The sequence below is a fragment of the Monodelphis domestica genome, chromosome 2, assembly GCF_027887165.1.
Source record: "Monodelphis domestica isolate mMonDom1 chromosome 2, mMonDom1.pri, whole genome shotgun sequence".
In the NCBI taxonomy this organism is placed as follows: Eukaryota; Metazoa; Chordata; class Mammalia; order Didelphimorphia; family Didelphidae; genus Monodelphis; species Monodelphis domestica.
The window spans coordinates 55,869,118-55,882,163 of NC_077228.1; the positions used below are offsets into that span (position 1 = coordinate 55,869,118).

At 36.4% G+C, this 13,046-nt stretch overlaps 1 protein-coding gene across 7 annotated transcripts in view; it reads left to right on the forward strand.

The window, feature by feature from the left end:
- UAP1 (UDP-N-acetylglucosamine pyrophosphorylase 1) overlaps window positions 1-13,046 on the forward strand; it is a 49,511-nt gene that overhangs the window by 7,091 nt on the left and 29,374 nt on the right. For all 7 annotated transcript variants that reach the window (XM_003340118.4, XM_056815463.1, XM_016429916.2 and 4 more), the window contains exon 2: window positions 6,191-6,516. In XM_003340118.4, coding sequence (XP_003340166.1) covers window positions 6,237-6,516 — 280 coding nt within the window. In that variant the 5' untranslated portion in view covers window positions 6,191-6,236. The remainder of the gene's footprint in view (window positions 1-6,190; window positions 6,517-13,046) is intronic.

Sequence of the window (13,046 nt, forward strand, 5' to 3'; positions counted from 1 at the left end):
AATTCTGATCAGTGCATTCAACAGCTATAATCCCAGATCAATACTCAAGCAAGCTATCAAACTCCTAACAGAAAGGTGATGAACACAACATGCAGGATGAGACATATTTTTGGATATGGCTAATGTGAGAATTTATTTTTCTTGATTTTGCATATTTGGAAGAAGGGTTTTCTTTTTTTTCCCATTGGGGATAGAGGTGGAGAGAAAAGTGAAAATAAATTTTGTTAAATAAAAAACTAAACTAAATTTAAAAAGTAATTGGAATCTGTTATTACTACCAAATCATACCTCTTTGTCAGACTTGTGATTTATTTCTCCATCTGCTCATCTATTTCCTTTTTTCTGTCCTGGTGGTCTCTGTATCATCTCTAATGATAATGATAACGATAATGATAAAACAGCTTCTATTTTTCCTAACACTGATTTTCACCCAAATGCATTCTTCATTCTTGTTTCCTCTTATTTTGGGGCTTTTTCATGAGTATGTCTTTTACCACATAAGGCTACCTAAATTCCTAACCCCTTAAAATTTTCATTCTGTTTGTTTTGAATGAGGTATATTCTTCCAGAGGGGTGTATGGAATGTCCAGGAAGCTCCCAGGGCTTGCCAAACCCTTTTCAGGGCTCCATCCAGAGAATTAGAGGTCTACTCCAAACTTAGGAAAGCTTCCCTTGGCAGATGAGAACAATTTATTCTAACAGCCATGAAGGCAATTAAGCAGATCCTGTGGTGCACTTAGAGCTTGTTCAGATGTAGAAGATGCCAAGGTCATCTACTTCATTGCAGTCATTTTGATTTTTGTCTTGCTGTTGTACTTTGATGACTGCAAGACAGAGAGAGAGGCTTTGTGCAGCTCTGCCTCACTTAAATCCAATTCATGAGCAAGTCAAGATATTGCCCATCATAACCCCAACATCATGATGCCATTGGTCCTCTTTGAAAGTGAAGGACAACTACTACGATTCTTCCAGAGCCATATTTCAGAAGATAACAGAAAGGAATGGAACAGAAAAACAAATAGGAAATAGTTATCTAGTTGGACATGTCTCAAGAACAGGGAAGAAAGCCTGTTCCTAGGTGGACAAAAAAGCTGCTTCAGCTCCCTCCAGCAAGGCGTCCCTTCTGAGTGATCTCTTCTTTGATAGCAGCCATACATCCACAGAATTACTCCTGGGAGAATATGCCTTTGCTCTTCAGTGTATGGATCTCCCTCTTCCTTGGGAAGAGCCTCTCATTTCCTTCTTTCTTACAAGTTTTCAGATGTCTTTCTCCCTTTTTAATGTTGTTCTACTCTCCAGCCAAGTCAGAGTAGGACTTGAATGGAAGTTAAAAAAAATCACAGGCAATCTATTTGTGTCAAAAATGAAATCAAGGACTATTATGAACTCATATAAGGGATCAGCCCAAAGTATATTATGGACTTTCATAGACCATCCATGGTGTTCTTTGATAATTGATTTTTATAATGGAAAAAAATATATTTTTTTACTTTGTTGTTTGTATGAGTTTTCAGTTATCTGCTTTTGGGTGAAGATGGTATCTTTTTAAATTGCCTTTTTTTTGAGTGAGGTTTTGTTTTTTGTTTACTCACCTGTTGTAGATACAGAAGGAAAATTGCTTGAAGCTTCATTCTTTTGTCAAGAAATGAGAAAAATTTGCAGTCTTGTTGAGACTAAATACCTCTTGTAGAGAAGCAGCATCAGAACACTCTGGACTTGGCATCTGCAGTATCTGGGTTTGAATTTTGCCTCAAGCTTCTACTCACTGTGACCCAGGGCAAATCATTTAATCTCCCTGAGCCTCAGTTTTCTAATTTTTATAAAATTAGAGTTGTAGGACCAAAAGTGCTAGATCTATAATCCTAAAATCCTTTCTCTCCATTCACATAGGCTTCATTCTAGGTCAGGTCCTCATTGCTTCTATCCCTCTACTTTTATTCCTTATTTCTAGCCTCTCTTTTCTGATCTGCCCTTCTTAGCCAGTAAACAAATCTCCTCAAGACACTTCACTGCTCTCCATCGAACATGAAGCCCAAACTCCTTAGCCTGGCATTTAAATCCATCCACACCTCAGCCTATCCCCACTCTTTTAGACAGATTGCAAATTACAGCAATAGTGGACTTCCAAATATTTCCAGAAACTCACTGGGCCTTCCCTGTGTCCTGATAGAAGCTCTCCCAAAGGCCTGGCCTCTAGACTCTTCTCATCTCAGTCTCTTTTTTCCTTTTAGGTATAGTTTAGGGAATCACCTTTTCCATTTATCCTTCCCTGGGTCCCTGAGGTGTCTGGCTTAAGGTTTATTGCAAGTCATTTTCATTTTCTTGTGAATATTCAGGATCTTGGTTTATTATCAATTGGAAACACATACAGTTCCCTTGTTTTGTGACTCTTATCATTGGTAATCGGGCATTTTGTTTTTGTGACCTATTTCCCATACCTTCTGGTTGATTCTATCTCTGCAGCATATACAAAATGTTTTATTGATGCTGCTTTTTTTTTTATGTCATCACCATTGATGGGGTTAGGGAATCTTCATCTTCCCAATTGAATCCTTTCTTGTGACAAGCAGTTAAGCCCAGATATCCAGGTGAGCAACTGCATCTGGCCATATAGGGAGGATTTTGACCTTGTTGCCTCCTCCCTCTCTAGAGGGAGGGATGCTTCTTTATGTGTTTGCAGGGAACTTTGGTGTTTTTACAGTTATTCAGAGTTTGGCTTTCTGGTGGGGGTTTTTTTCAGTATCATTCCCAGTGAATTTGGAAGAAACCTTTCCTAATCCCTCTTAATTTAGTGCTTTTCTTCTCATAATTATTTACCATTTATCCAGTATATAGCTTATATATATATATATATATATATATTTGGTTATTGTCTCCTTCAGCATATTAAAGGCAAGGACTATCTTTTGCTTTTGTCTTTGGGAAGGAACTGACCTTGCTCCTGGTTATAACTGTTTTATATTGTCATTATGCCTTCAATTTCTCTCAAAAGCTATCATACTTTTTATTGGTTTTGGGGGTAGGTTTTTGGAAAGAATGGGCCACTCAGGCAAGAAGCAGCATTTCTCATCTCAGTTAGTGGACAAGTATTTGTTAAGTTCCTACTATGTGCCAGACGCACCTATGCCAGGTACTAGGGTATAGAGGGTGAAAATGAAACCATTTTGTCTTCAAGGAACTTACATTCTAAAGGAGAAATAGTATCTCTGCATATGTAAGTATATACAATATCATTTTTGAGAGGCAAGGGAATTAACATCTGGGGAAATCATGAAAAGCTTTATGAAGAAGGTGGCACTTGAGCTGAGTGTTGTTGGTGGCTAAGGAGCCTAAGAAGCTGAGATAAGGAGGGAGGGCATTCCAGGCCTGGGCAACAGCCAGAACAAAGGCAGGGAGACATGAGACAGAGGGAGGAGGGTGCTGAACAGGAAGAAGGCCAACTTGGCTAAACCAGAGTGTGTGAAGGTGAGGAATATAAGGACTGTGTTGGCAATCCTATGGCATATGTACTGGAGGGGATTGCTCCCCTTCCATGTGTGTCTGAGGACATTTCTCACATGATTCTCCATCCAAGTGTCCAGCAAGCCAATGGGGGCGCTTCTTCCCTTTTCTGCTTGGGGTAAGGCAGGGATGAGGGGCTCACATGCTGTAAGAGTCTTTAAAAGGTTTGCCATCACTGAGATAGGAGGACTGAAAGGTAGGGAAGGGCTTTCAATGACAAATCAAAGACGTTCTTTTGCTGTATTTTGTCAAATCAGATGTTATTGTTTTCTTTTTTGATATCTTCACCTATATTTCCCACTCTGTTCCTTCCCTGCCTGTCCTAGGGAACTGTCTTATAACAAAGAATAAAACAAGAAAAAGATAACAAGATAGACCAACATATTTTTTAAAAATGACTGATGCAGTGTCACATACCCCTGGTTCCCTGCTTCTTCTCATCTCTTTCCTTTGGGGTCAAGCTTAGTCATTCAAATCGGTATTTGTGGATTTAGTCTAGCAATTTTAAACCAAAGTGTTCATTGATTTGACAGTAATAAAATGTCCATTTTAGATAATTTTCAATGTTTTAAAATTTTGTGAACAAATCATATGATCCATTTGAACTGAAGAAAATCTTCAGATGGCTTCATTTGTACATCCTCATTCTGTTGGGTGTCATAGCGAACACCGTTAGTAAGTAATAGAGAACTCAATACTACTTTTTATTGAGATGGATGAAATGTATATACTTTATAATTTTTTACTTTTTATACACTGATGAGTGGGGGGAGCTGATGGATTATTTTCTTTTGGAATTGAGACACCCCTTCCTCTCTCATTTCCTCACATCATTGGAACTACAAAGACCTGTGGGCTCCTCCTTTTGTATTGTCTCTCACATCTGTGTCTCCTGCTACTATCTCATCCTCCTGGTCTAGGGCCTTGCTATTTCATCATTGGGTTCCTGAAGTTGCCTCCTCATTGGGCTTCCTACTGGATTAGAGGCAGTACCGTATAGTGGAAAGAGCTCTGGTCCTGGAGTTAGAAAAACTGAGCTGGAAACTGCTCTGATGTTTACTGTAATGAGAGTGAGGATGAGGCTAATGACAGTGCTAGCTAGCATTTATAGAGGGCTTTCAGGTTTGCAAAACTTTTTACAGGGGTTATGTCACTGTCACCATGTAATTGTGAGCCAGGCACCTTATCCTCATCTATCAAATGGGGGTGGGGTGGGGTGGAGTAGATGACCTCTAGGCTCCTTTCCAGCTCTAGATCTTCTGAGATTGCATAATCTGGTAAACTTCTTGGAGCTGTTTCCTCTTCTGTAAAATGGGGATAATAGTATTTTAATGACAGCCTACACAGATCGGATGGAAAGTACTTTACCAACCTTGAAGTGCCATATAAACGTGAGTCCTTAATATCTCAGGATCCAGAGCTTCAAAGGATTTTAGAAGTCATTAAGCACAGGGATTTGTCACCTTGTGTGAGTGTGTGTGATGGACCCCTGTGGCAGTCATGTGAAGCCTTGGTATAGCAAGAGGGCACAGTAGATAGAATGCTGTGCCTTCAGCCGTCCTAGACCTGAGTTCTGGTATCTGAGGCTAGATTTGCTTTGTGATTCTGGGTAAGTCACTTAACCTCTATTTGCCTTAGTTCACTCAATTATAAAATGGGAATAATGATGGCACCTAGATCAGAGGGTTGTTGATTTAGATCACCCTGATAATTCTATAGGATACTAAGGTAGAGAGAACAAAGTGACTTACTCAAGGTCATATAAGTATTCAGTAGAGAAGAATTTTCCATGGGCCTCTACTTTGTTTCTAGTTCTTTACTAATACGAAAGTGCTGTTATAATTTTGGTATAAATATTTTTTGGTATAAATAAAGACTTTTTCCTATCAGTGACCTTCCATGGGAGTAGAGGCCTAATAATAAAATCTCTGGGTCAAGGGTATTATTATAAGGAAGATAGGTTTAGAGCTCTAACGTTATCTTTCTTTTAATAGTATTGACATTTTAGTTACTTTATTTGCACAATTGCAACCAATAATGCACCAGTGGGCCTATCTTTCTATTATTATTTTTTAAACCCTTACTTTCCATGTTAGAGTCAATACTAAGTATTGGTTCCCAGGAAAAAAAGAACAGTAATGTTTAGGCAATTCGGGTTAAGTGATTTGCCCAGGGTCACATAGCTAGGAATTATCTAATTTCAGATTTGAATCCAGGACCCAGGTCTCTAGTTCTGACTCTTTATCTACTAAGCCACCTTGCTACCCCTCTCCCAGTATTGGAGATATTCATCTTTTGTCATCTTTACCAGTTTGCAGAGTATGTGATGAACCCCATGGTTATTTTGATTTGCATTCTCTTATTTTTCATGATTTGAAGCATTCTTTCATATAGTTGCTAATAGTTTTCAGTTCTTTTGAAAACTGTCCATCTTTGACTGCTTATCTATTGTGCTACATTGTTTCACTATTTTTCTTTCATCTTAATAGTTTTTAGTTTACAATTATAACTTCTTCTAGGAAACATAGTATCTAAAAGATTGATGCTACTTGCTTTAACTTTATTTAAAAAAATTAATAACAGGTATTTACTCTTAAATTGTATTAAAATTTACATTTTAATAGAAAGTACTGTCTTGCATATGAAAGTTATACTTATTATTAATGATTGTTCTCTTTCATCCTTACAGTTATAGCTTACAGCCTTTTTATTACAAGATTTGGAAAGCTGATATTATGAATGTGAATGAGCTCAAGTGTAGGTTGTCCAAAGCTGGACAAGATCACCTACTGCAGTCCTGGGATGAGTTGGAAGAAGCCCAACAAGTGGAACTTTATGAAGAACTGCAAGCAATTAATTTTGAAGAATTGAACTGCTTTTTCCGAAAGGCGATGGAAGGATTTAATCAGTCTTCTTGTCAGGAGAAGGTAGATGCGCGGATGGAGCCTGTACCTCGAGAAGTATTGGGCAGTGCTACAAGGGACCAAGAGCAGATCCAGCACTGGGAAAGGGAAGGTATTTAACATATTGTAAACTCTTCTAAGGCCCACACTTCAGAATGAATAAACTTGCTAAAAGTAGCCTAAACAGAATAGATGAAGCAGATCTAGTCTGACTGATACTGGCTTAATCTTTATATTTTTTGAGAGTGATCATTTGCAAGTCCATTTGCTCATCTGTTGTACAATGTTTTACTGAAACTAATCCTAGAAGTCACTTGGCATAATAGATAAAATACTGGACTTGAAGTCAAGAAGACCTGGGTTCAGATCCCCCTTTTGACATTTAGTAGCTGTGTGAACCTGGAAAAGTTTCTTAACCTCTATTTTTCTCAGGTAACTCTTGGTAATATTGCATAATCTGGTATTTCTCATACCAAGAGTTTCCTATGCCAGTCAAATCCTAATTCCTTATATATAATCCTAATGCTTTTATAAAAGTCAAATGTAGTCCAAATATCAGGAGAAGTCCATTGAGTCCTGTAATATCAGACACTGCTATAGTCCTCATAAGAATAGCTGGCCTTTTGGTTAGCATTAGAAGATTTCATTTCAGAACCTGTTCTTTTTTATTATCTGCTGCTGCTTTTTTCTGTTAATCATGCTGTCTGATTGTTTCCTCCATTAGATAGCATTAGCGTAATATAGAGATAAGCAAAAACCATACCTTATAGCAGTGATGTCAAACTCAAATAGAAGTAGGGGCCAGCAGTTATTTACATTCTAATAGAAAAAAATACTGAGTCTTGCAGATGAGACCTGTAATTATTGTTAATAATCTCTTCTTTCGTCCTTATAGCTATAGCTGTTACAATCTTATTATAAGATTTGGAATATATAATGTACATATAATATATATGTATCCTATATCAGATATGTTTTATACATGTATATATACACATATAATATCCATATCCTTATGTAACATAAGAATCTTTGCAGATGCATATTTTATATGCATATAGAAAAATCACATATCAACATTCTATTATATTCTATTTATATTTATTTTGTTAGATATTTCCCAGTTATATATTAACCTGGTTCTAGCGGCATTCAAGAGTCTTGTGGTTCGGCATCTTTGCCTTAGAACCCTTGAATTTCTGGTAGCTGTCCTTTCTTGGCACTTGAACTCTCTCATTAAGACTTAAAACAGTAGCTTCTAAATGGGTATTTCAGATAGCCTCAGAGAGTACCATGATTCTTAGTCTTAGACTCCATGGGTCCTTCTTAATAAATATTGATTTTTAAAAGAACCATTGCTCCAGCATGCTCCCTAGCCCTAATGAAAATATCTAATGGTAAGTAAAGGACTTCACAATTTGTAAATTGCTCTTTTTCTCAACTGATCATTACAACAACCCTGCTATTCTCATTTTACAGATACGAGGAAACTGAAACTCTAGAGAATATATGGCTTTCTCAAGGTTTTGCAGCTACTAAATGCCAGAAGTGGGATTCTAATCCCAATCTTCTGACAACAAATTCATAGTTTTTTATGCCACACCAAACTGACTTCACCCCTGTCCCTGCCTCTGAGTAGTTCTTGAGTTTTATGCTAGTGATTTAAAGAGATCACTTACTTCAAAGCCCAGCTATTGTCAGGCTGATTCTAGCATTAATCACCATCAATATGTTTTGAGTAAGGATGTCTCATGCCCTAATACAGCCAGAATTTCTGGAATTAAAATGACATTGTTCTTTGTAGGAAACCTGCTTTGGTCTTATTGTTCATAATTGAAGTAGAAAATAAATGAAGTTCCCAAGTCTCAGGTTGACCTGATAGTAGAAGAAGTGAGTGTTTGATGGCCTCTTTATGTTCTCATGTTAGAAATTTGAGAGTTATGTACAACTTTGGGATACAACAGAAAAATTAAAATTGGAGACTAATAGAATTAAATATTAAGTATAACTCAAGCCTACTTTTGGCACAGTGCCAGGGTGTAATATTAATTTATAGTTTAAAGTCCTGGGTCAGGATGGTCAATTTTGAAATTGCCTATACATTTTTGTGTTTATTTAACCATGTATTTGAATGTTGACTTTAACAAACTGAGTGACATGTAGTAAATTTTCAAAGGCAAAGGAAGTTGCTTATGTGAGGATTGAAAGAGGATTTCATAGGTACATTAAAATTGTTTTAGAAAGAACATTTTTAATCAATAGAAAATGTTTATCTATAGTGGTATCAGTTTTAAAATAGTATAGAATTATATCCAAACTCATTTGTAAATATGCTTAGTTAAGAAGTAGACAAATACTTTTTCATTTTATATTTTAATTTTTTTAATTGTTTATTTTTAACATTCTTTTAAAATTTTAAGTTCTAAATTTCTCACCTCTGCCCACTGTAAAATTAAAATACAATAATTTCAATATTATATTTTATAATATTTATTAATAATCACTAGAAGTAACAAAATAAAAAGGTAACAAGATAAAACCATGTGCCCATGGCTAATCTACCTGTTCAAACAACTTGCTCTACCAATGTCCTGACCCAGGAAGCAAAGAGACCTAGCCATGGAAGACCACCCTATTTATCCCTTGTCTATGTCAGCACTTAATGACAGGAAGTCAGTGGGCTCTTGGGAAATGTAGTTCAAAGGCACAAGATTTCCAATTATATACCATCCATTGAGGGGATAAACAATATGATATCAATTATACATGTGAAATCATGCAAAACACATTTACATATTAGCCATATTGTAGGAAAAAGCAAAAAAAGGAAGTAAGAAAATTATATTTTATTTTGCACTCGGAGTTCATCATTTCTTTCTTATGAATCCTTTGGAATTGTCTTGGATTATTTTATTGATCAGAATAGCCAAGTCTTTCATATTGGATCATCATTACAACATTGCTATTATTGTTCACAACAGTCTCCTGGTTCTCACTTCACTTTGCATCAGTTTATATAGGTCTTGTCATATTTTAATGAAAATGTCCCACTTATAGCACAGTACTCCAACACTCTCATATACAGCGGTTCTCAACCTCTCAGTTTGTAGCAATGAGAATACATAATGCATATCAGGTATTTACATTCCCAATCATAACTGTAGCAAAATTACAGTTTTGAAGTAGCCACCAAAATAATTTTTTGGTTTGGGGTCACTGCAACACGAGGAACTGTATTGCGGGGTCACAGCATTAGAAAGGTTGAGAACCACTGATATAACACAACTTGTTCAGCCTTTCTCCAATTGATGGACATCCCTTCAACTTCCAATTCTTTGCCATCACTAAAAAGAGCTACTGTAATTATTTTTGAACATAAAGGGTTTTTCCTTTTCCTTTTTATCTCTTTGGTATATAGAGTTAACAGTGGTCTTGCTAGGTCAAAGGTTCTGCACAGTTTTATGGTCCTGTGGGCATAATTCTAGCTTGTTCTCCATAATGGTTGGATCAGTTCACTACTCCATGAGCAGTTTATTAATGTACCTATTTTTCCTCCTCTACTTTAGCATTTGGCATTTCTAATAGGTGTGAGTGGATACTCAGAGATGTTTTAATTTCCCTTTCTCTAATCAACAGTGATCTAGAGAATTTTTTCATATAACTATTTAGATAACTGAAAACTATTTCATATCCCTTGACTATTTGTCAATTGGGAATGGGTTTTTATTTTGATAAACTTGACTCAGTTCCCTATATATTTGGGAAATGAGGTGTTTATCAGAGAAACTTGCTGTAAATTTTTTTGATATTACTCCATTGTGTATGGTACCTTTTAGAAAAATGTAGTTTCCCAGATTATCTCTTTTAATTAGGTCTGTTTTTGCTTTTGCTTTGTCTGAGATTGTGATTGCTACTCTTGTCTTTTTCACTAAAGCCTAAGCATAATAGATTCTGCTCCAGCCTCTTCTGTTTTAAGTGTCTCATGCAAGCAATATATTGTTGAATTCTAGTTTCTAATCTATTCTACTATCTATATCTATTTTATGGGTGAGCTCTTCCTATTCACATTTACAGATATGACTGCTAAATGTATTTTTCTCCATCCTATTTTCTTCTGTTTATCCTTCTCTCATTCTCTTTATTTTGACCCTCCTCAAAATTCTTTGTTGCTTCTGACCACTGCTTTCTTTAATCCACTCTCCCTTTTATTACTCACTCCCCAATATCGTTTATTCTCTTTTCCTCCTATGTCTTTACTGGGTAAGATAGATTTCCATACCCAACTGAGTGTTTATATAAATCTGTCCCTCTTTGAACCATTTCAAGTGAGAGTGAGGTTCAAGAATTGCCTACTACCCCAACCCCCCATTTTTCCTCCATTTTAAAAGTTCTTCCTTGAATGCCTCTTTTATGTGAGAAAAATTTTCCTGTTTTACCTCACCTTTTCCCAGTATATCCCTCTTTCTCCTCCCTGAAGTTTTTTTTTTTTGAGATTATCTCACCAATTAATTCATACTCATGCCCTCCGTCTATTTGGACTCCTTCTAACTGCCCTAATAATGATAAAGTTCTTATGAGTTACATGTATCATCTTCCCAAATAGGAATGTAAATAATTTAACTTTTTTGAGTCCCTTAGGATTTTCTCTTTCATGCTTACCTCTTATGCTTCTCTTTAGTTTTGTATTTGAACATCAGATTTTAAGTTCTGGTCTTTTCATCAGGAATGCTTAAAAGTCCTCAATATAATTAAATATCCATTTTTCCCCTTGACAGATTTTTACTCATAGGCAAAGACTTCTTAACAGTATCATAATGATTCTTTTGGATGATTATATTGAGACACATTCCTAACTGTGAATGGGTCTCAGGCAAATGTGTTAAGAGTAGTCTTTTTTTTTTTTGAGGGAGGATAAGGTATAAACTACAAGATTACCTGTTGTTAATTGCCCATTTAGAAAACTATTCTCAGGGGCAACTAGGTGACTCTGTAGTTAGAGAGCCACACCTAGCTATGGGAGGTCTTGGGTTCAAATATGGCCTTTAGTCACTTCCTAGGTGTGTGATCCTGAACAAGTCACTTAACCCCCATTGCCTATCCCTTACCATTCTTCTGCCTTGGAACCAATATACAATATTGATTCTAAGATGGAAGATAAGGGTTAAAAAGAAAAAGAAAATTATTCATTATTTAATGGCCAATTTCCTTCATTTGAGGTTTTAAAAAATGTTCATTTTTCAATCATGCTTGATATGTAAAATATGATTCAGAAAAGCAGCCACAAAATTCCCCTTTATACGACTGAAAGCATGAAGTGTAATTAGCATATGAGGAGTAATTATTTCACATGAGTGAAAGTACTTGCATATTGAAAAAAAATTTATTTAGGAAATACTTTCAACTATAAAAAGCACCCCCCAAATCCTTAGATACCTCCTCCTAATGTCAGTTTTGAATTTCATTTTTTCCTGTACCCATTGGGTAGCTTATGTTCCCAAGCCCCTCATGTCAGGTTGCTGAGAAATGAAATTAAAATCCTCCAGCTGTCTCAGTGCACCACCAGCACTAGTTTTCAAATAAATACCCAAGTTTGTGTGTGTTTGAGGTAATGTAGTCCAAGCAGGAAGTTGTTCAGGAAGCACTTGACGTTGGGAGTGTCACCTCTTAGCAATGTTTGCCATAAAAGTTTTCAGGAAGAATGTCCAGATTATATAGTCTGTAATGGCTGCACATAAGTGGAGAGATATGTGTATACCTTGGGAGTGTTCTACTCTAGTTCTGTGTCTGCTACTAAGATTGGCCAGAATATCTGGCCTGTCTTAATGAGTGACAGAACTTGAGAGAAACAAAAGAATACAATGAAAAGAAAGATATGTACCTTTCTTCTTTTTTTTTTTCCTAAGGAGTCATAGCAGTTTATACTTACAGCATTTTAAGAATTACAAAATGGTTTCTTGGTAGATGATACTGGCTATCTGATACCATGAGGGGATTAGTCATGCCCTAGATGGTACCTTTGGAGACCAGAGGTAGGAAGAATAAGAGGTGGTAGTTGGTAACTGTGCAGTAGAAATATAGAACCTCAGAAAACTCTGATAAAAGTTAGAGAATTTTGTGGTCTATGGGTTATAGTAAGCACTCCATTAAAAAAAAAAAACTTTTTATGAGGAAACAAAGAACAATGCTGGAAAGCAGGAACAGTCTGGGAGAATTGAGTAAGACCCAGGAAAAGGCTAATTTAGGGAGATTTATGCAACTGGGAGAGGAGGTAAAGAAGCCAGACTCAAATTTGAATAACTATAAGATCATTTTCAGCTTGGCTTGAAGTGAATCTAGGGCCCAGGCAGAAAATCCCATAGTATTTATTAAAGGAAATATATTACTATGTGCCAAATCTCACTAGGAAGTACAGTGAGTGATGGCCAGGGTCTCTCTGTTGCTTATAGATGGCAAACAGACTTTGATTTAGAACTATGGAGATGCTCTAGACCTTGTTTTCTCAGTGATCAGGTAATTTGAGAGATAATTGGCTTAGGCTGAGAATAGAAATAAAAGCAGTCTAGCAAGGAATATGAAAATGACCCAAGAAATTGGGGCTTCTGGGAAGAGATAGCTAAACTGAGATAGAGTGTCCCTCCACCA